Source organism: Papio anubis, chromosome 6 (genome assembly GCF_008728515.1).
Source record: "Papio anubis isolate 15944 chromosome 6, Panubis1.0, whole genome shotgun sequence".
Classification (NCBI taxonomy): Eukaryota; Metazoa; Chordata; class Mammalia; order Primates; family Cercopithecidae; genus Papio; species Papio anubis.
Genome location: NC_044981.1, coordinates 151,742,697 through 151,763,186, shown reverse-complemented (window position 1 = coordinate 151,763,186; position 20,490 = coordinate 151,742,697). Strand labels below are relative to the sequence as shown.

Sequence of the window (20,490 nt, the reverse complement as noted above, 5' to 3'; positions counted from 1 at the left end):
AAGGGCAGACTCAAACCAATCAAGTTCACAGAGACTGATTTAGAAAACCACAACACCAACTTATTCACTGATTTTGAGAAACAAACCACAACACCAGTGTTTCCTTCTCAGTCTTTTATTTATTTGTTTTTAACCTTAGTTCCCTTAGTCTAATCAGACCCCAAAGCCATACCCTATCTTCAGTCTGACTCTATACATTGTTGCTCTGATACTCAACAACAGTTCAACTATCACAGGGCATTCTTTTTGTCTAGTTCTAAGATAAGAAGGCACTCCAATTTTGCCCCATTTATCACTCACATATGTTAATAATGTGTATATAAATGGATAACTTCTAAAAGTTAGGTTAATCTCTTAAAATGTAGCAGAACTTTATTTTGCTTGGAATATGGAGTATGCCACATGAAAAACAGATCACTAAAAGGGAATTTTAAAACACCAATTTAGCTCATAAGGTATTTTATACACTGAACAATAGTAACAAGTAATTTCTGATTGAAGGATGATAACGCTAAAAGTTAATAAAACAAATGAAATAACTAAAAAATTACCTCTTTTTGGCACAATGTTCTTCAATATTGCTGTCCCATCTCTGGGACATCACCAAACTAAGCTCCATTTCCTCTTTTTCAATCTGTGGTTCATTTTCTTCATCATCACTATTTTGGGGATATTTATTATTTCCAAAGGAGCGACACGGTGATGGCATCCTATTTCTTTCCCCCCGATATCCATCACTTTCCAAACCAGCAAGAAGATGTACCAGAGCCTCATCAGGACTACTGTCCACTACAAAACAAGTACAATAATCACCAACAAATAACTCAAGTTTTCTTTTTTTTTGACACGGAGTCTTGCTCTGTCACCCGGGCTGGAGTTGGAGTGCAGTGGCGGATCTCGGCTCACTGCAAGCTCCGCCTCCCGGGTTCACACCATTCTCCTGCCTCAGCCTCCCAAGTAGCTGGGACTACAGGCACCCGCCACCAAGGCCAGCTAATTTTTTGTACTTTTAGTAGAGATGGGGTTTCATTGTGTTAGCCAGGATGGTCTCGATCTCCTGACCTCGTGATCCGCCTGCCTCGGCCTCCCAAAGTGCTAGGATTACAGGCGTGAGCCACCACACCCGGCCTGTTTTCTTAATAATCCAACAATTCAGATCACTTAGAATAAAATAACAACATCATAGATACTGGCACAGGCTGAAAGAATACAGTTGGTACAAAGGCTCAGGTGTTGAGGTAGCTCTCCTATCAAAGTTGATCCTTGGACCACCTGCATTAGAGTAATTTAGGGACATCATTAAAATAACATTGTTGTGTGCTCCGGTCAGGGCTGCCTGGGACTGCACAGGGTTTTGGCCATGGGGACAGCTCAGCACTGTCAGCCCCTAGTTGGAAGGCTTTGCCAGCGAAGGCTGGCAGTGGCTGCAAGAAGTCTGAGATACCGCTCAAGGGGAGGCTGCTGAAGGACTGGTTGAGCGCAGCCCTGGCCAGCGAGATGAGGAGGCTGGGACCGCAGCCCTAGCAACCCATGTTTCCTCCAGTGAAATCTGTGATACTCACCAAGAAAGAACCACTTATGGTGTTTCAGTAATGTACTGAACTTTGCAAAATATTAATTCAAAATAAATGCATTCTCCTTCTAAACTAATACGGTTTTCCCTGAATCAAAGTACAGTTAAAAAAAACTATTTTCTTTCACAAAGTTTTTTAAGCTGTATAGAAAAAAAGGCAAAGCTACTTGATTTAATGCAAGGTTTCATTTTCATATTCAGTAGAGTGCTTATTGAACATGCAACATTTACCTCTTCAAGTCAATAAAAAAAAAACCTCTTTACAACACACATTTTCTCTGAATTACAATACTGAATATTTACGGTAGCACTGTTACTTACTGAAAACAGGTGACTCACTCAGTCTTTGGGTCAAAGGCTGAAAAGTCTGACTATTTTCCATGAGGTTCAAAATTGCTTCTTCATTAATAAGAGCTTCTTCCACTTTGTGTCTAGTGTGACCTTAATTTGACAAAGAATTAAAAAATTAAAGCAATGGCCTAAATCCAAAATTTATCATTTAGGATTTGTGTAAATTTGGAAGCATTACCATATAAACCTATTTTAAATTTCAAAATGTTAATGACGCATGCCAAATAAAAACATAATAAAAAGCCACAGAAATATTTAACCAGTCACATGGATTCATCAAATCAAACACTGAATCTATAAATCACCAAATATTTATAACCTCTTTAATCCTACTTAATGTGTGTAGTTCTATTAGTCTGATAAAAATCACTGCATATTCAAATATATAAAGTGAAAAGGAAAGATAAACTATCTTATTTGAATACTAAAATTCTTTATTCTCTATGGTTCAAAAACAACAAATTTAGAATAAATGTTTTTCAACTCTTCTAAGAAACAAAATTGACAGCGCTCATTATTTGACACATATGTACTGGACTCTCTTCTGAATGCATAAAAAATAAAGAGCTTAGTGTAATTCCTAATGGGGTGTGTGCTGGTTTTTCATGCCTGTTTGTGAACTGTAGTTGTGGTTTCCCATTTCATTGTCATAACTGGGCAGAAATAGTTTTTAAGTGCTATAAAAACACAAAGAAATGGTTAAGCAATTAAAAAATTCATTTTACATTATATATTTCTCAGAAAGCTTTCATTATATATCACATTCATTGTATTTTCATGATATCAAAAAATAGTAGTCTATATGGCCATATAGAACCCTCCAGCAATTGCCGTCCCCTGCAGGAACACCAAACTGAACTATCCACACAAGCAAGCACCTTCATTAGAATAAAAAATCAGGAGAGCAATCACAGTACTTGGTTTTAACAACATATCAAGGAAAGAGACAGTGAAGAGGGTAGAAAAGACAGTCATGAATTGCTGATAGCACCTCCCACCCCTCAGGCAATGGTCTTGTGGCACAGAGAGAGAAATCTGTGTGCTTGGGAGAGACAGAACACAGTGAATGTGGGGCTTTGCATTGGAACTCAGTGCTACCCTGTCACAGTGTAAAGCAACATGGAACAGAATTTAGCCAGCACCCATGGGGAGAGGATTCGACCAGTCCCAGTCAGAGGCAAACTGCCCAATACAGCAGTCCAGAACCTGAGGTGCAGCCAGCATTACTACTATGGGCTAAAGCACTTTGGGATCCTAAATAAAGTTGAAAGGCAGTCTTATCCACAAGGACTGCAATTCTTGGGCAAGTCCCAGTACCGTGCTGGGCTCGGAGCCAGTAGACTTGGGGTACACACACCTAGTGAGAGAGTAGCTGGGGCAGCCAAGGAATTACTTGTGACCCCTCTTCCCCACCCCGCACAGTCCCAGGCAGTACAACTCACAGCTCCAGAAGACTCTTTCCTACCACGAGAGGACACGAGAGGGAAGAGCGAAGAGGACTTTATCTTGCAACTTGGACACCAGCTCAGCCACAGTAGGGAAGGTAGAGTCGTGACACACATATTCCAGGCCCTAACTCCTGGATGACAACTCTAAACACGCCCTGGACCAGAAGGGAACCTGCTGCCTTGAAAGGAAGGACTCAGACCCGGCAGGGTTCATCACTTGCCCACTAAAGAGCCCTTTGGCCTTGAGTAAACACAAGTGACACTCAGGCAGTACTTGCTGCAGGCCTCGGGTGAGATCCAGACATGCTGACTTCAGGTGTGACCCAGTGCATTCACAGCACTGGGAACAATTGAAAGCCCGTTCTCTAAGATCTGGAACAAGACAAGGATGCCTAGTTTCACCACTGTTATTCAACACAGTACTGGAAGTCCTAGTTAGAGTAATCAGACAAAAGAAAGGAATAAATAAACTGCATCTAAATTGGAAAGAAAGAAGTCAAATTATCCTTATATGATCTTACATTTGGAAAAACCTACAGACTCCACTAAAAAACAAATTCAGCGAAGTTGCAGGATAGAAAATCAACATATGAAAATCAGTAGCATTTCTATATGCCAACAGTGAACAATCTGAACAAGAAATCACGAAAGTAATCCCATTTACAATAGCTACAAATAAGATACCTAGGAATAAACTTAACCAAAGAAGTGAAACATCCCTACAATGAAAACTATAAAATATTGATGCAAGAAATTGAAGACGACACCAAAAAATGAAAAAGATATTCCAAGTTCATGGATTGGAATAATCAATACTGATAAAATGTCCATACCTACCCGGAGCAATCTACAGATTCAGAGCAATCCCTATCAAAATACCAATGTTATTCTTCACAGGAATAGAAAAAAATAATCCTAAAATTTACATGGAACCACAAAAGACCCCGAATAACCAAAGCCACTCTGAGCAAAAAGAATAAAACTGGAGGTCACATTACCTGACTTCAAGTTATACTACAGAGCAATAGTAATCAAAACAGCATGATACTGGCATAAAAACAGGCACACAGACCAATGGAACAGAGAACCCTGAAATAAATCCATAACTACAGTGAACTCTTTTTTGATGAAGGTGCCAAGAACATACCTTGGGGGAAAGAACAATTTCTTCAAATAAATGGTGCTGAGAAAACGCTGGATATCCACATGCAGAAGAATGAAACTAGACCCTGATCTCTCACCATATACAGAAATCAAATCAAAATGAATTAAAGACTTAAATCTAAGACTCAAACTATGAAACTACTAAAATAAAACATTGGGGAAACTCTCTAGAATATTCGCCTGAGCAAAGATTTTTTGGGAAATATCCCCAAAGCACAGGCAATCAAAGCAAAAGTAGACAAACGGGATCATATCAAGTTATTATACAAAGCTTCTGCACAGCAAAGGAAACAATCAACAAAGTGAAGAGACAACCCACAGAGTGGGAGAAAATATCTGCAAACTATCCATCTGACAAGGAATTAATAACCAAAATATATATAACTCAATAGTAAAAAATCTAATAATCCAATTAAAAAATGGGCAAAAGATCTGAACAGACATTTCTCAAAAGAAGATATACGAATGGCAAACAGGTGAAAAGGTGCTCAACATCACTGATCATCAGAGAAATGCAAATCAAAATTACAATGAGAAATCATCTCACCCCAGTAAAAATGGCTTTTATCCAAAAGACAGGTAATAATGAATGCTGGCAATGATGTGGAGGAAAGGGAACTCTCGTACACTGTTGGTAGAAATGTAAATTAGTACAGCCACTATGGAGAACAGTATGGAGGTTCCTTAATAAACTAAAGATAGAACTACCATATAATCCAGCAATCTCTCTACTCGGTATTTATCCAAAGGAAATGAAATTGATATGTCGAGTTGAAGAGATATCTGCACTCCCATGTTTATCACCGTCCTATTCACAACAGCCAAGATTTGGAAGCAATCTAAGTGTCCATCAACAGATGAATGGATAAAGAAAATGTGGTACATTTACACAATGGAATACTACTCAGCCATAAAAAGAGTGAGATCATGCCATCTGCAACAACATGGATGGAAGTGGAGGACATTATGTTACGTGAAATATGCCAGGCACAGAAAGACAAACTTTGCATGTTCTCACTCACTCGTGGGGGCTAATTAATAATTAAAACAATGGAACTCATGGAGATGGAGAGTAGAATGATGGTTACCAGAAGCTAGGAAGGGTAGTAGGGTGGGGGGTGGGGAAGTGGGGTGGTTAATGAGTACAAAAAAATAGAAGGAATAAGATCTAGTATTTGATAGCAGAACAGGGTCACTACAGTCAACAATAATCTATTGTACATTTAAAAATAACTAAAAGTATAACTGGAATGTTTGTAACACAAAGAAATAAATGCTTGAGGTTATGGATACCCCATTTATCCTGATGTGATTACATTGTATGCCTGTATAAAAATCTCTCATGTACCCCATAAATATATATGCCTACTATGTACCCAAAAAAATTAACAAAAAATTAAAAGTAAAAAGTAAAATTTCAAATGCATTAAAGACCTAAATATGAAAAACCAAATTGTAAGCACACATAAGCCTTAAAATAAATACTTAAGAGAAAATTTTCATTACATCAGGGTAGGGAAGGTCTCATAAATCACATACCAAAACTAAACCATAAAGGAATATTGTAAACTTGACATTAAAACTGAAGACATGTAAAATTCCAAGGATAACCATTTTTTTTTTTTTTTTCAAATGGGGGGAAAAGAAGTTAACATTTTTTTTTGAAGATTTTTACAAGACAAGCCTAGATGGAGAGAAAATATCTCTACAATAAGTATAACTGACAAAGACTTAATATCTAGAAAATATGAAGAACTCCTACAAATAAGAAAAAGAAATGACCCAATAGAAAATGAGCAAATAACTAATTCACAGAGAAACCCAAATGGCCTTTAAAGATGCTCAAATTCGTTAGTAATTAGGAAATGCAGATTAAAATGCAGAGACACTATTTCAAAGAATCAGAGCGGCAAATCTTTTACATCTATTATTTTATACTTATTATTTGATGCTATCAAATGTTGAGGTTTCGCTTGCCTAGTAAAATTGCGTACGATACAATGTGACTTCTGAGTAAAACTTTTATTATTGTCTTGTTTACTAACCATGTATAAGCTAATTGCATTATAAAAAAACTGTTAGAACAGATGCTATCTAGGTAGAGTACAATGCATACACCCGAATATTCAGCAACTCACTCTTCTGCATGTGTTTGGTAGAGAAACTCCTGCATACAGCCATAAGGAGACAGATATAGCACTAAGTGCAAAAGTAAAGACCATCTAATACTTGTTGAGAAATAGGTAACACTGTTGTTTAGTCTTAAAATGGAACAGTCATCAGCAGCTAAAATGAATGAACAAAGATAAATTTCAAAGTTATAATGTTGACATAAAAGATGCTCAACATTAGTAGTAATGAGGGTAATGAAAATTAAAACCACAGTAAGATTCTATTTCATACACTAGAATGACTACATTAAAAAAGACAGATAATAACAAGTGTTAGTGAGGATGGAGAGCCTGAGAAACTCTCCTATATTGCTGGTGGGAAAGTAAAACATTGCTGTCACTTTAAAAACAGCTTGGGAGTTTATTTTAAAATTAAACACAAATATACCACATGCCCTAGCAATTCTTTTGCTTGGCAGAGGTAATCTTTTCAGTGAAGTTTATTCTTAAACTGTTTCGTTTGTTACTATTTATATCATTTTACAACTCTTTTTATGATATTTATCCTAAAATTTATGCTTTACTGCTTATAGCAGCACTTTTTTTTGTTTTTTGTTTGTTTGTTTTTTGTTTTTGAGATGGAGTTTTGCTCTGTCGCCCAGGCTGGAGTGCAGTGGCATGATCTTGGCTCACTGCAACCTCCACCTCCCAGGTTCAAGCCATTCTCCTGCTTTGGCCTCCTGAGTAGCTGGGATTACAGGTGTGCGCCACCACACCTGGCTAATTTTTGTATTTTTAGTAGAGACAGAGTTTCACCATGTTGGCCAGGCTGGTTGCCAACTCCTGACCTCAGGTGATCCGCCCGCCTCAGCCTCTCAAATTGCTGAGATTACAGGCATGAACCACTGCACCTGGCCAGCGGCACTATTCTTACCAATCAAAAGTGAAAACAACTCAAATGTTGATCAACTGATAAATGGATTAACAAAATGTGGTATCTCCATACATACTGATAGATACTACAACATGTATAAACCTTGAAAGTATTATACTAAGTAAAAGAATCCAGACACAAAATACTATATATTGTATGGTTTCACTTACATAATACACAGTATCTACACAAGGCCCATGTATTATTAGTGGTTACTTGGGGTTTGAGGTAGAAACAGGCATAACTGCAAATGGACACAAGGGATCCTGTGGACTGATGGAAACATTCTAAAATTGGATTGTGGAGATGTTTGCACAACTTTGTAAATTTACTATAAATCACTGAATTATACACTTAAAATGACTGAATTTTATGCTATGTAAATTAAACCTCAAGTTGCTTAAAAATATAATGCTGACTGAATAAAGCAAGTTGCTTCATCTACGCCAAGTAGAACATCATTTATGTAAAATTAAAAACTTAAAACAATGGTATATATGGTGGGCAAACATTATAAGAAAATATAAAAATTATATATGGTAACAGTTTGCACTAACTTCAGGATACTCCTTACCTTTAGAGATGCAGAAAGGGTGACAGAATGGGAGACATTTTTGCTATGTCCACAATATTTATTTCGTAGGGAAAAAAATTCCTAGCAAACTCAATCAAATATTAACATCTCAGTGCTAGATATATGTTCTAGTAGTTTCTTTATACATGAAAAGCAAATCTTACCTTTGCTTGATTCTTTGTCTTTGTGAACCTCTACCATATTGGCTGGTGTACACTGAAGCATTTCAGGAGACAGAACCTCAGAGTGCAATGTTAACTCAGCAGAGAACTCCTGGGATCCATCACTGTAGTCCACAGATCCTGATAATGTTCTGCTTAATTAAAACATATCCTTTATAACAGACTAGATAACAAAGGAATAAAATTAGTTCTGAGATCTATAATAAATAACCACTTACACAGAGAAATCATTCTGTTTGAGAATTTCCTGAAGTCTCTTCTGAAATTTTTTTTCACTTTCTGTTGCTGGCACAAACCTGTGATCTTTGAATTTTAAAAGTGCATTAAAAAATGTAGATAGCAAATGAATGAAATATTTTCCTTTCTCCTAAAGTAGCTTTAAAAATGGTAGCAATTTCTTATCTTTCTCTAAATATATATAATACAACCTAACTGTAGTATTACTATAGAATCACACAAAAGAGAAATGGTTGTTACTAAAGTTACAAAATTAGGCATTTAAACTCAGTTCAAGATTAAGTTCTATAATTATAATCTAAATCTGAAACAGAAAAACTGTTCTCTACCTATAAATACATTGTATCCTAAAACTAAAAATAATCCCCTTATAAAATATATTTCTATTTTTAAAATAAAAGGCACTCAAAGTTTATCAAAACATTTTAGTGCCTAAGATGTAACAATTTTAATTGAACTTCGCTATAGGCTTACTGCTGTGTTTTGAAATAATATATCTGTCTTTTGAATGATGTCTTTCATTCTTTTACCTTTATTTTTAAAATTCTGTTGTATCCATGGTATTATCTGAACCCCCTCAAATTCTTTTTGAATGTGGCACCATTTAGTAATGAGTATTTCTTTAGAGCTGTACATAATGAACGAAGTGAGAGCTTATATGACATACTCAGAAAATAAACTGTGGGCAGCATTTCAATGGCTACATTTTCAAAGCTTAATGTATTAAACAGTGTTCCTAAGTTGAAATTCATGATCTTCTGTGAGTTTTCTATAGCTCATTTGGAAATACAGACGGCTAGAACACACTAGAGAATGAAAACAAAAAAGTGAGGCAAGAGGACAAGGTACACTAAAAACAAAGAATAGTAAAAATGTCAACTTCTTACAGAGAGAGAGATAATAAGTGACAATTTGGAGATAGTTATAAAGATAAATACTGGCTGTACAGCAATGACAACAAGAAAAATACAAAACAAAAGGTCATTTGAAAAGTAAAATCTAATGTCAAAGGAACAACTCAATGACAAACTTTCCCATTAAAATACTTGGTTTAAAAGAATAATCAAAGCACTATTATGTTTATACCTTGTGACTCAGGTAGGCTAATTTGAGAAGTTTCATTTCTGTTTCTTCGCCGTTGCTTTTCATCTTCCCATATAGCCTGTAGACCAGGGTTTCCACCAATTTGAGCTGTAATCACAATAATATTTCAATATTACAGGGTCAAAGTAAAAAAACGCCTAAAAAAATCTAAACTTTTCTTTAATAAATACTGCCTTTAAAAAAATCTATCATATATTTTGTGTAATAAAGTGGACAAATTATCCCAACCTACACTTATTGTGTTAGTCCTTTTTAAGCTTTCTTTCTAGTGGTTCCCCAAAATCCAGCAAGTGAATACAGTTCAAACATCTGATGACAGTCAATAGACCTAAGAATACCCTTGCTGATATACAATATGAAAATTAAGAAATTAAAAGGCAGAGTACATTAAATTACTTTATATTAGCTAATTTTATTTAGTGTCACACTTATTTTAGTGTATCTATTCAAATATAGTCATTTGGACAAAAATATAAACAAAAAATTAATTACTATCTCAGTAGAAGTATAGAAGCAATCTTCATAACATTTTGTATCCTCCTTCTATAATATCTTAGTTTCTTCGTAAAGTTTTCTTTCCTACTTTTTCTATTCTACTTTGGTCATTAATTTTTTTTTTTTTTTTGGAGACAGAGTCTTGCTCTGTCACCAGGCTGGAGTGCAGTGGTGCGATCTTGGCTCACTGCAACCTCTGCCGCCCGGGCTCAAGCAATTCCCCTGCCACAGTCTCAAGAGTAGCTGGGACTACAGGCGTCCGCCACCACGTTCAGTTAATTTATTCTATATTTTAGTAGAGATGGGGTTTCACCATGTTGGCCAGAATGGTCTCGATCTGACCTCATGATCCACCCACCTTGGCCTCCCAAAGTGCTGGAATTACAGATGTGAGCCACCACACCTGGCCGGTCATTCATTAAAAAAAATAAAAACATGTATTAAGAATAATTGTGTATGAACCTTCAATGTCCAGACGATTTAAGATATCAGCAGCTACAGCATCCACTTCTAATTCACATGTACTCTGTGGTTCAACACCTTCCAATATTAAAGAGCTGCAATTAAAGGATATAAAAAACAATAATTATGTGAGAGCAAATTTTCTAAGATTTTTCTCACTTATACAATTATCTTATGTTTAGCTGGTACCCAGAAAACCTGATTAATACACAATTATTCATGACAAAATTGATACTTTGTGTATATATAAAGAAAAATAGGATGAGAAAAATACAAAACATATACTGACAACCCTATTAAGATCCTACTGAAGTATATTCTATATATTTTGGTTCATTAGATTTTATATAAAAAGGAATATAAAACGTTTTAGCATACGGTCATACCCGGGGCAGAATGGGATAGGATAATATAAAAACCACAGAGGAATGCATAAAAAACCATGCACATATGAAATCAGTTGCCTAGAGACATCTTTTTCAGTATTCAAAAAACAAGGGAGAACGTGCAATAAGAGATAAGGGAAGGTGAGCACACTGAGAAATGGGCAAATGATAATTCACCATTCTTCCTGCCCTCAACTACTGCTGAGATGGGGAATACTTTAAAATTCTTCATAACTACAGAATTGATAAACTACATGAATGATCAACAGTGGGATTATAGCTAGGAAAAGTAATGATACCACAAGGTCATTAATTTTTATAAGAACTACAAAGGATTGTTTCCCATTCAGGATCTTTGACTCAAAAGCATTTGCTTTTCATCAGTGCCCCAAAAGAGAAGATAAGGAAGATACCACATAATTGATCCTACTTAACAGAATGAAGAGATAACATCTAGTGTGGCTCCTAGTTTACTCATTCCAAAATTTAGGACTTGTACAAAAACAGACGCCAAGTGGAAAAGGGGAGCTCCGTAATTTTACTACAAAGTGGGTGATGACAAACTTCATTAACTTTTTATTTCAAACACTTTGTTTTTGTTTTTTTTTTTGAGATGGAGTCTCACTCCGTTGCCCAGGCTGGAGTGCAGTGGTGCGATCTCAGCTCACCTCAACCTCCACCTCTCGGGTCAAGTGATTCTCCTGCCTCAGCCTCCCAAGTAACTGGGATTACAAGCATGTGCCATCATGCACAGTTAAGTTTTGTATTTTTAGTAGAGAAGGGGTTTCATCATGTTGGCCAGGCTGTTCTTGAACTCCTGACCTCAAGTGATCTGCCCACCTCGGCCTCCCAAAGTGCTGGGATTACAGGTGTGAGCCATTGTGCCCTGGCCTTGAAACACTTTTTAACGTTTTAAGAAAAACATGTTAGCAAAACCTCATTTTCCATCGTCTATTTTAAAGGAAATTTTGATGGAATATTTTATGTTAAGTTTGTTAAACCACAGAATTTTCACAACTTAAATAATATATGTATGTATGTACTCACAGGTATATATTTAGATACTCATACACACATATCTTTTCACCATTGATAGAGAAGGAATATATTAGTCAACCTATCATAATATATCCCTTTCTCTTTCAAAAAAAAATATTTCCCAATGTAGATTGTCAGCTGGGCTTGGTGGCTCATGAATGTGATCCCAACTTTGGCTTGGGAGGCCAGCCTGAGCAACACAGTGAGACCTCATCTCTACAAAAAAAATTTTTTAATTACTCAGGCATGGTGTTGCACACCTGTAGACCCAGATACTTGGGAGGCTGAGCAATACAGTAAGACCTCATCTCTACAAAAAATTTGTAAAAATTAGCCAGGCATGGTGTTGCACACCTGTAGTCCTAGATACTTGGGAGGCTAAGGTGGGAGGATCACTTGAGACCAGAAGGCAGCGGTTGCAGTGAGCTGAGATTGTGCCACTGAACTCTGGTCCGGGCAACAGAGCAAGACCTTGTCTTGACAACAACAAAATGTGAATTGTCCTCTTCATTCATACAACTTAACAGAAAATGAACAGATTTAAAAATGTTTATGATCAACAGTTTTCTTATATAAAAAAGTTTCGTAATTTGAAATAACTATGTCGTAAATGTCAAGGATGAATATTGCAGAAGTAGCACATTTGAGAGAAAGGAGGGAAACAATAACATCAAAAAATATAATCTCACAGTAGAAATTTACAACTTGCCCTTATTTCAAAACTGCTTCAGACATTCAGAACAGGAGCTAATTAAAAATTAGCACCAGTAGATAGAAAATGTAGTAAAAAATTTGCATAAGCAAATACACAGCTGCTTTGAAACAGAAAAATCCAAGCATTTGGAATATACTGTCTCCAAAAAAAGTCTAATCAATAATGAAACAAATAAATTACAAATTATATTATTCAAAAACAGCATGTCAAAATAATTTATTAAATTTTTAATATTTATAAATTTTAGGGGTTTTTATTAAAAATATTTAGATTTTTGTTTTAAATTACTATTTTATCATAAATGTAAATTTTTTTTTACAAGTTATAGGATATCAAATTAGAATGGACAATGAAGATGAATGCTGAAGAAAAGTATAACAATATCTACCTCGTATTCCTTTTGTTAAGTAGGTAATAACTAGGTACATTTTCATGGTCTGTTTTTTAAATCGTTTATTCCTTGTAATACACTAATGTCAAGGTTTGCTTTTTTTAAATAAGTGTATAGATTAAAAAGATCCAACACAATAAAAGGTTAAAATTTAATCATGGTAACCACTGATTTCTGATCACAACTAGGATATATGTAAAATTTTCATTTCCTTTACAACATTAACTAACCTTGGTATTTCATCTTGTTCCCACCGAAATAAAGTACCAGCAAGAGAATTTCTTGATAAATGATTCTTGCAGGATCCAGTTGCATACAATGTATTACCTGGGAATAGAAAAGTAAAAGGAATAAATTCTACTTTAAATTTTTATATAATTACTTTTTAGAAGATAAATGTCTTTTTTTTTTTGAGACGGAGTCTTGCTGTGTCGCCCAGGCTGGACTGCAGTGGCACAATCTTGGCTCACTGTAAGCTCCACCTCCCAGGTTCACGCCATTCTCCTGCCTCAGCCTCCTGTGTAGCTGGGACTATAGGCACCCGCCACCACGCCCGGCTAATTTATTTTGTATTTTTAGTAGAGACAGGGTTTCACCATGTCAGACAGGATGGTCTCGATCTCCCGACCTTGTGATCCACCCGCCTCGGCCTCCCAAAGTGCTGGGATTACAGGCATGAGCCACAGCACCTGGCCAGTAAACGATCTTTAAAAAATTTTATTACTCATAAATTACAGATCCCTTTTTATTGATACATAATATTTGTACATATTTATGGGGCACATGTAGTATTTTGATACATGCATACAACCTGTAATGACAAAATCAAGGTACTTAGGATGTCCATCAGCCCGAACGTTATTCATCATTTGTGTCGAGAACATTTCAAATCTTCTCTTCCAGTTATTTTGAAATATATATCGTTGTTAACTACAGTCACTCCTGTATGCTATCAAACACTAGAACTTATTTCGTCTAATTGTATTAACCAGTCTGTCTTCAAATCTTCCTGGAACCCTTCTCATACACCCTTCCCAGCCTCTAGTAACTACCATTCTACTTTTTATTTTTTTGAGATGGCATCTTGCTATGCTGCCCAGACTGGAATCAATCTCCTGGACTCAAACAATCCTCCTGCCTCGGCCTCCCATGTAGCTGGGACTACAGGGGTGCATCATGACTCCTGGCTAAAGGTGAACTTTTTTTTAGTTCCCACATCAGTAAGAACATGTGATATTTGTCTTTCTGGGCCTGGCTTATTTAACATAATGATCTCAATTCTATCCATGTGGCTGCAAATGACAGAATTTCATTTTCACAAAAAATAAGGCAGAACAGAATTCCATTGTGTATATATATCACATTTTCTTTATCCATTCATCCACTGATGTATACTTAAGTCATGATTCCGTATCTTGGCTATTATAAATAGTGCTGCAATAAACATGGGGGTATAGGTATCTATCTTTGACATATTGATTTCCTTTCCTTTGGATAAATACCCAGCAGTGGGACTGCTATATCATATGGTAGTTCTAGTTTTAGGTTTCTGAGAAACCTCCGTACTGTTTTGCATAATGGCTGTACTAATTTACATTCCCACCAACAGTGTATAAGAGTTTCCTTTTCCTTGCATCCTCACCAGCATTTGTTACTGTCTTTTCCATAACAGCCATTCTAACTGGGGAAAGATGATTGCTTATTGTGGTTTTGATTTGCATCTCCCTGATGATTAGTGATGTTGAGCATTTAAAAAATATATCTGCCGGTCATTTGTATGTCTTCTTTTGAGAAATGTCTACTCAGATATGAAACTATTTTTTTTCTTGCCGAGTTCCTTATATATTTTGGATATTAGTCTCATTTCATGAATAGTTTGCAAATACTTTCTCTCATTCTGTAGGCTGTCTCTTTACTCTGTTTTTCCTTTGCTGTGCAGAAGCTTTTTAGTTTACACAGTCCCTTTTGTCTATTTGCTTTGGTTGCCTGTGCTTTTGAGGTCTTAGCCATAAAATTTTTTCCCAGACCAATGTCCCAGAGTATCTGTCCTACAATTTTTTTTTTTTTTTTTTTTTGAGACAGGGTCTCACTGTCATCCAGGCTGGAGTGCGGTGGTATGATTATGGCTCACTGCAGTATTGAGCTTCCAGGCTCAAATGATCCTCCCATCTCAGCCTCCCAAGCTACTAGGACAACAGGCATGCGCCACCATGATTTGCTAATTTGTAGAGATGGGGTTTCACTATCTTGCCCAGGCTGGACTCAAATTTCTGGCCTCAAGTGATCCTCCTATCTCAGCCTCCCAAAATGTTGAGATTAGAAGAGCAAGCCATCATGCTCAGCCTGTGTGTCTGTTTTTATGCCAATACCATGCTGATTTGGTTACTAAAGCTTTGTAGTATTATTTTGCTCAGCCTATGTGTCTGTTTTTATACCAACACCATGTTGATTTGGTTACTAAAGCTTTGTAGTATTGTTTTGCTCAGCCTGTGTGTGTGTCTGTTTTTATACCAACACCATACTGATTTGGTTACTAAAGTTTTCTAGTATTATTTTGACCTCAGGTAGTGTGATGTCTCCAGTTGTTCTTTTTGCTCAGGATTGCTTTGGTTATTTAGGCTCTTTTGTGGTTCCACATGAAGTTTACAATTTTTTTTCTATTTCCATGAAGAATGTCATAGGTATTTTGTTATGAATTGCTATGAATCTTTAGATTGTATTGGAAAATATGGCCATTTTAACAATATTAATTTTTCTGATCCATGAACATGGGATATCTCCATTTGTCTATTTCCACTGTTTACTTCCATTAATTTTATCAGTAATTTCTAGTTTTCCTCCTATAGAACCTTTACTTCTTTGGTTAAATTTCTTAGTATTCTTTTTGGTAGCCATAATAAATGGGACTGTGTTCTTGTTTTCTTTTTCAGCTAGTTGTTATTGGTGCACAGAAATGCTATTGATTTTTTGTGTGTTTTTAAAAAAAATCTGCAACTTTACTAAATTTGTTTATCAGTTCTAACAATTTTTTTGCTGGAGTCTTCAGGTTTTTCCATATATATATCATGTCATCTGCGAAAAAGGGACAAATTGACCTCTTTTTTCCCAATTTGGTGCCTTTTATTTCTTTACCTTGCCTGATTGTTATGGCTAGAACTTTCTGTACTATGTTGAGCAGGAGTGGTAAAAATGGGCATCCTTGTCTTTTGAGGTATGGTCCTTCTGTGATTAATTTGTCAGGAGTTTTTATCATGAAGGGACATTGAATTTTATCAAATAACTTTTCTGTGTTAGATGAGATGATCATATGGTTTTTGTCTTTCATTCTGTTGATGTGATATATCACATTTATTGATTTGCATATAATGAACAATCCTTGTACCCCTGAAATAAGTTTTTTTTTGAGACAGGGTTTCACTCTGCCACCCAGGCTCGAGTACAGTGGCATGATCTCGGCTTACTGTAACCTCCACCTCCCGGGCTCAAGCCATCCTCCTACCTAAGCCTCCCAAGCAGGTGGGACTACAGGTGCATGCCACCACACCCAGCTAATTTTTTTATTTTTTTGTAGAGACAGGGTTTCACCATGTTGCCCAGGATAGTCTCAAACTCCCGGGCTCAAGCGATCTACCCACCTCAGCCTTCCAAAGTGCTGCTGGTATTATAGGTGTGAGCCACTGTGCCTGGCCCTAGGATAAATTTCACTTGACCGTGGTGTATTTTTTTTTTTTTTTCATGTTTTGTTGGTTTCGATTTGTTACTATTTTGTTGCGGATTTTTGTGTCTATGTTCATCAGTGATGCTGACCTGTAGTTTTCTTTTTTTGTTGTGTCCTGTCTGATTTTGGTATCAGGATAAAGCTGACTTCATAGAATGAGTGAGGAAGAATTTCCCCTTCTTCAAATTTTTGAACTAGTTTGAGAAGAATTGGTGTTAGTATTTCTTTCTACGTATGGCAGGATTCAGCAGTAAAGCCATCCAGACCTGGGCTTTTCTTTATTGGCAGACCTTTAAATTACAGATTCAATCTTGTTACTTGTGATTGGTCTGCTCAGGTTTCCTTTTTTAAAAATTTAAAATAGAGACAAAGTCTCACTGTTGCCCAGGCTGGTCTTGACCTCCTGAGCTCAAGCCTTCCTCCCACCTTGACCTTCCAAAATGCTAGGATTTCAGGTGTGAGCCACTGTGCCTGGCCAGGTTTCCTATTTCTTCCTGGTTCACTCTTGGTATGCTGTAATGTGTCCAAAAATGTATCCATTCCCTCAAGGTTTCCCAACTTGTTCACATATAGTTGTTCATAACAGTCTCTGATGATCTTCTGTATTTCTGTTTCATAAATTGTAATGTCTCCTCTTTCATGTCTGATTTTATGTGGGTCTTGTTTTTTCTTGGTTAGTCTAGCTAGCGATTTATTGATTTATCTTTTCAAAGCACCAGTTTTTCATTTCTCTGATCCTCTGTATTTTTTTTTTTTTAGTCTCTATTTTGTTTAGTTCTACTCTGATCTTTATTATTTCTTTATTCTTCTAATTTTGGCTTTGTTCTTGCTTTTCTAGTTTCTTAAAATACATCATTACATTGTTTATTTGAAATCTGTTTTTTTAATACAGGCACCTATTGCTATAAACTTACCTCTTAGTACTGTTTTTGCTGTATCTCATAGGTTTTGGTATGCTGTTTCCATTTTCATTGGTTTCAAGAAATTTTTAAATTTCCTTCTTAATTTCTTCATTGATCCAATAAAGGTTCAGGAGCATTTTGTTTAATTTCCATGTATTTGTACAGTTTCCAAAGTTTCTCTTTTTATTGATTTCTAGTTTTATTCCGTAGTGGTCAGAAGACAATAAATATGATTTCAATTTTCTAAAATTTGTTGAGACTTGTTTTGTGGCCTAACTTATGATTTTTTCCTGGAGAACGTTCTATATGCGGATGAGAAGAATGTGTATTCTGCAACTACTGGATAAAATGTTCTGTAAATGTCTGTTAGGTCCATTTGGTCTAAAGTACAGTTTATTTATTTATTGAGACAGCGTCTTGTTCTGTCACCAGGCTGCAGTGCAGTGGTGTGACCACAGTTCACTGCAGCCTTAACTTCCCAGGCATAAGCAATCCTCCTACCTCAGCCTCCTGAGTAGCTGAGGCCACAGGTGTATGCCACCACACCTGGCTAATTTTTAAATTTTTTGTAAAGATGAGGTCTCACTATGTTACCTGAGCTAGTCTCTAACTCCTGGGCTCAAGCAATTCTCCTGCCTCAGCTTCTCGAAGTGTCAGGATTATGATGCCTGGCTCTAAAGTGAAGTTTAGATCCAAAATTAATTTTTGATTTTCTATCTAGATTATCTGCCTAATGCTGACAGTGGGGTGTTGAAGTCCCCAACTACCAGTGTATTGTATTGGCTAGCTGGGGACTTCAACACCCCACTCTTAGCATTGGACAGATGCTAATAATCAAACCTAATAATATTTGCTTTGGATCTAATATTTGCTTTATATATTGGGTACTGTGGTGTTAGGTGTATACATATTGAGAACTGTTACATCTTTTCAGCACTCTACATGTTCAGAGAAACTTCTCTAGTAGCAAACTATAGGAATGATCCCTTTAAGTAAAATAATATATAAATTATGTGACTAGTTACTAAAATTGTGTCCTAAAAACTCATACACAGGAAGAAATACACACCCAGGAAGAAACCATTGAGACTAATGGTTCAAAACTAAGAGGAGAAAAAAAACTGCGATGTATAAATCCAAGGAAAAAATGGCCACAATACTTTCATAGTAGAATAAAAGTATGATACATAAAATGCTATTGTGGTAGATATACTTAATATCTTATTTACAAAATAAAGAAGAATTACAAATTCTTAAATATTTTAATCTATACTCCTACGGTAATCTACATGAGCCTCAACTAAAATTCAAATGGATTTTCCACATAAAAGTCAAAAGATACTTTTAATACTAATCCCCGAACAAAAAGAAAATACACAATGCATTCCAGAAGTAATGGCAGTAACAATGATTGGAAACCTGGGTCAAATGCAAATAGAATTTGAGCTGCAACTGAAGAGACTACACATTTCTGCTTAGATGTCCCAGTTTCAGAAACAGTCCTGAGGTCATTCTTTGGAAGTAGTTTCTAAATTTTAGTATCTTTGTTGTGACTTCTTATGGGAATTTAAGTTTTGGAGAGAAAGCTGACTGGGCACAGTGGCCCACGCCTATAATCCCAGCACTCTGGGAGACCAAGGTGGGCAGATTACCTGAGGTAAGCAGTTTGACACCAGCCTGGCCAACACAGTGAAACCCTGTCTCTACTATAAAATACAAAAATTAGCTGGGCGTGGTGGTACATGCCTATAATCCCAGCTACTCGGGAGGCTGAGGCAGGAGAATTGCTTGAGCCCAGGAGGCAGAGGTTGCAGTGAGGCGACATTGTGCCACTGCACTCCAGCCTGGCTGACAGAGTGAGAAAACAAAAAGAAAAAGAAAAAGAAAAAGAAAAAGAGAAAGAGAAAGAGAGAAAGAAAAAGAGAGAAAGACAGAAAGATGGAAAGAAGGAAAGAAAGAAAAGAGAGAGAGAAAGAAAGAAGGAAAAAGAAAGAAAGAAAGAGAGAGAGAGAAAGAAAGAAGAAAGAAAAGAAAAGAAAAAAGAAAAGGAAGGAAGGAAGGAAGGAAGGAAGGAAGGAAGGAAGGAAGGAAGGAAGGAAGGAAGGAAGGAAGGAAGGAAGGAAGGAAGGAAAAGAAAATTGAATGAGTGGCATCAAAAAGAATCCCAACATTAAGATACTAAATTTACAATCCTCTCTAGCTAAATTTAGTACTTTGATTTTCTTATTTGGCTAGGTGCATCACAAGATGGTATAGTTAGAATGATACAAGGCATTAACATCTTTGCTATTTTGACAAAACGTATGCCAAAACACGCAACTGGTCTTATATACATTCAGAAATTTCAAAAGGCTTTGCTGCAGTATGGATAGGGCATTTATAATAAATTACTTTGCAAGTTGTAAATTACAACAAATATTATTTTCTAATAAATTGACACAAATAAATAATCTACACAGGTTTACTGATTCAGTTACTACACCGTACTGTTTTAGCATATTTCCCTAAAGAACATGGAAACTCCCAAATTTAAATATATATAATTCTATATTACATATACATATGTTTTTCAACTGTGAATGTTAAAAAAATATAAAATGCCTCTGTGGTGCTCAAAACATTTGCTCCATTTATTCCTCTTTTACCCATGTTGGGCAAAAAAAGAAAAAAGAAAAAAAAATTTGTCCCATTTACATACTTTATGC

At 36.1% G+C, this 20,490-nt stretch overlaps 1 protein-coding gene across 8 annotated transcripts in view; it reads right to left on the bottom strand.

Annotated features, from left to right (window-relative positions):
* Positions 1–20,490, bottom strand: part of REV3L (REV3 like, DNA directed polymerase zeta catalytic subunit) — a 189,184-nt gene that overhangs the window by 82,507 nt on the left and 86,187 nt on the right. For 6 of the 8 annotated variants that reach the window (XR_004184442.1, XR_004184443.1, XM_031667492.1 and 3 more), the window contains 7 exons: positions 13,396–13,492; positions 10,636–10,730; positions 9,661–9,765; positions 8,556–8,640; positions 8,320–8,471; positions 1,895–2,014; positions 552–789 (listed from right to left, as the gene is read on the bottom strand). Coding sequence is in view for 6 of the 8 variants with exons in the window: in XM_031667492.1 (XP_031523352.1) it covers positions 552–789; positions 1,895–2,014; positions 8,320–8,471; positions 8,556–8,640; positions 9,661–9,765; positions 10,636–10,730; positions 13,396–13,492 (892 nt within the window). In the remaining 2 variants the exon portion in view is untranslated. The remainder of the gene's footprint in view (positions 1–551; positions 790–1,894; positions 2,015–8,319; positions 8,472–8,555; positions 8,641–9,660; positions 9,766–10,635; positions 10,731–13,395; positions 13,493–20,490) is intronic. The other 2 variants (XM_031667494.1, XM_031667491.1) reach the window with 1 other exon arrangement.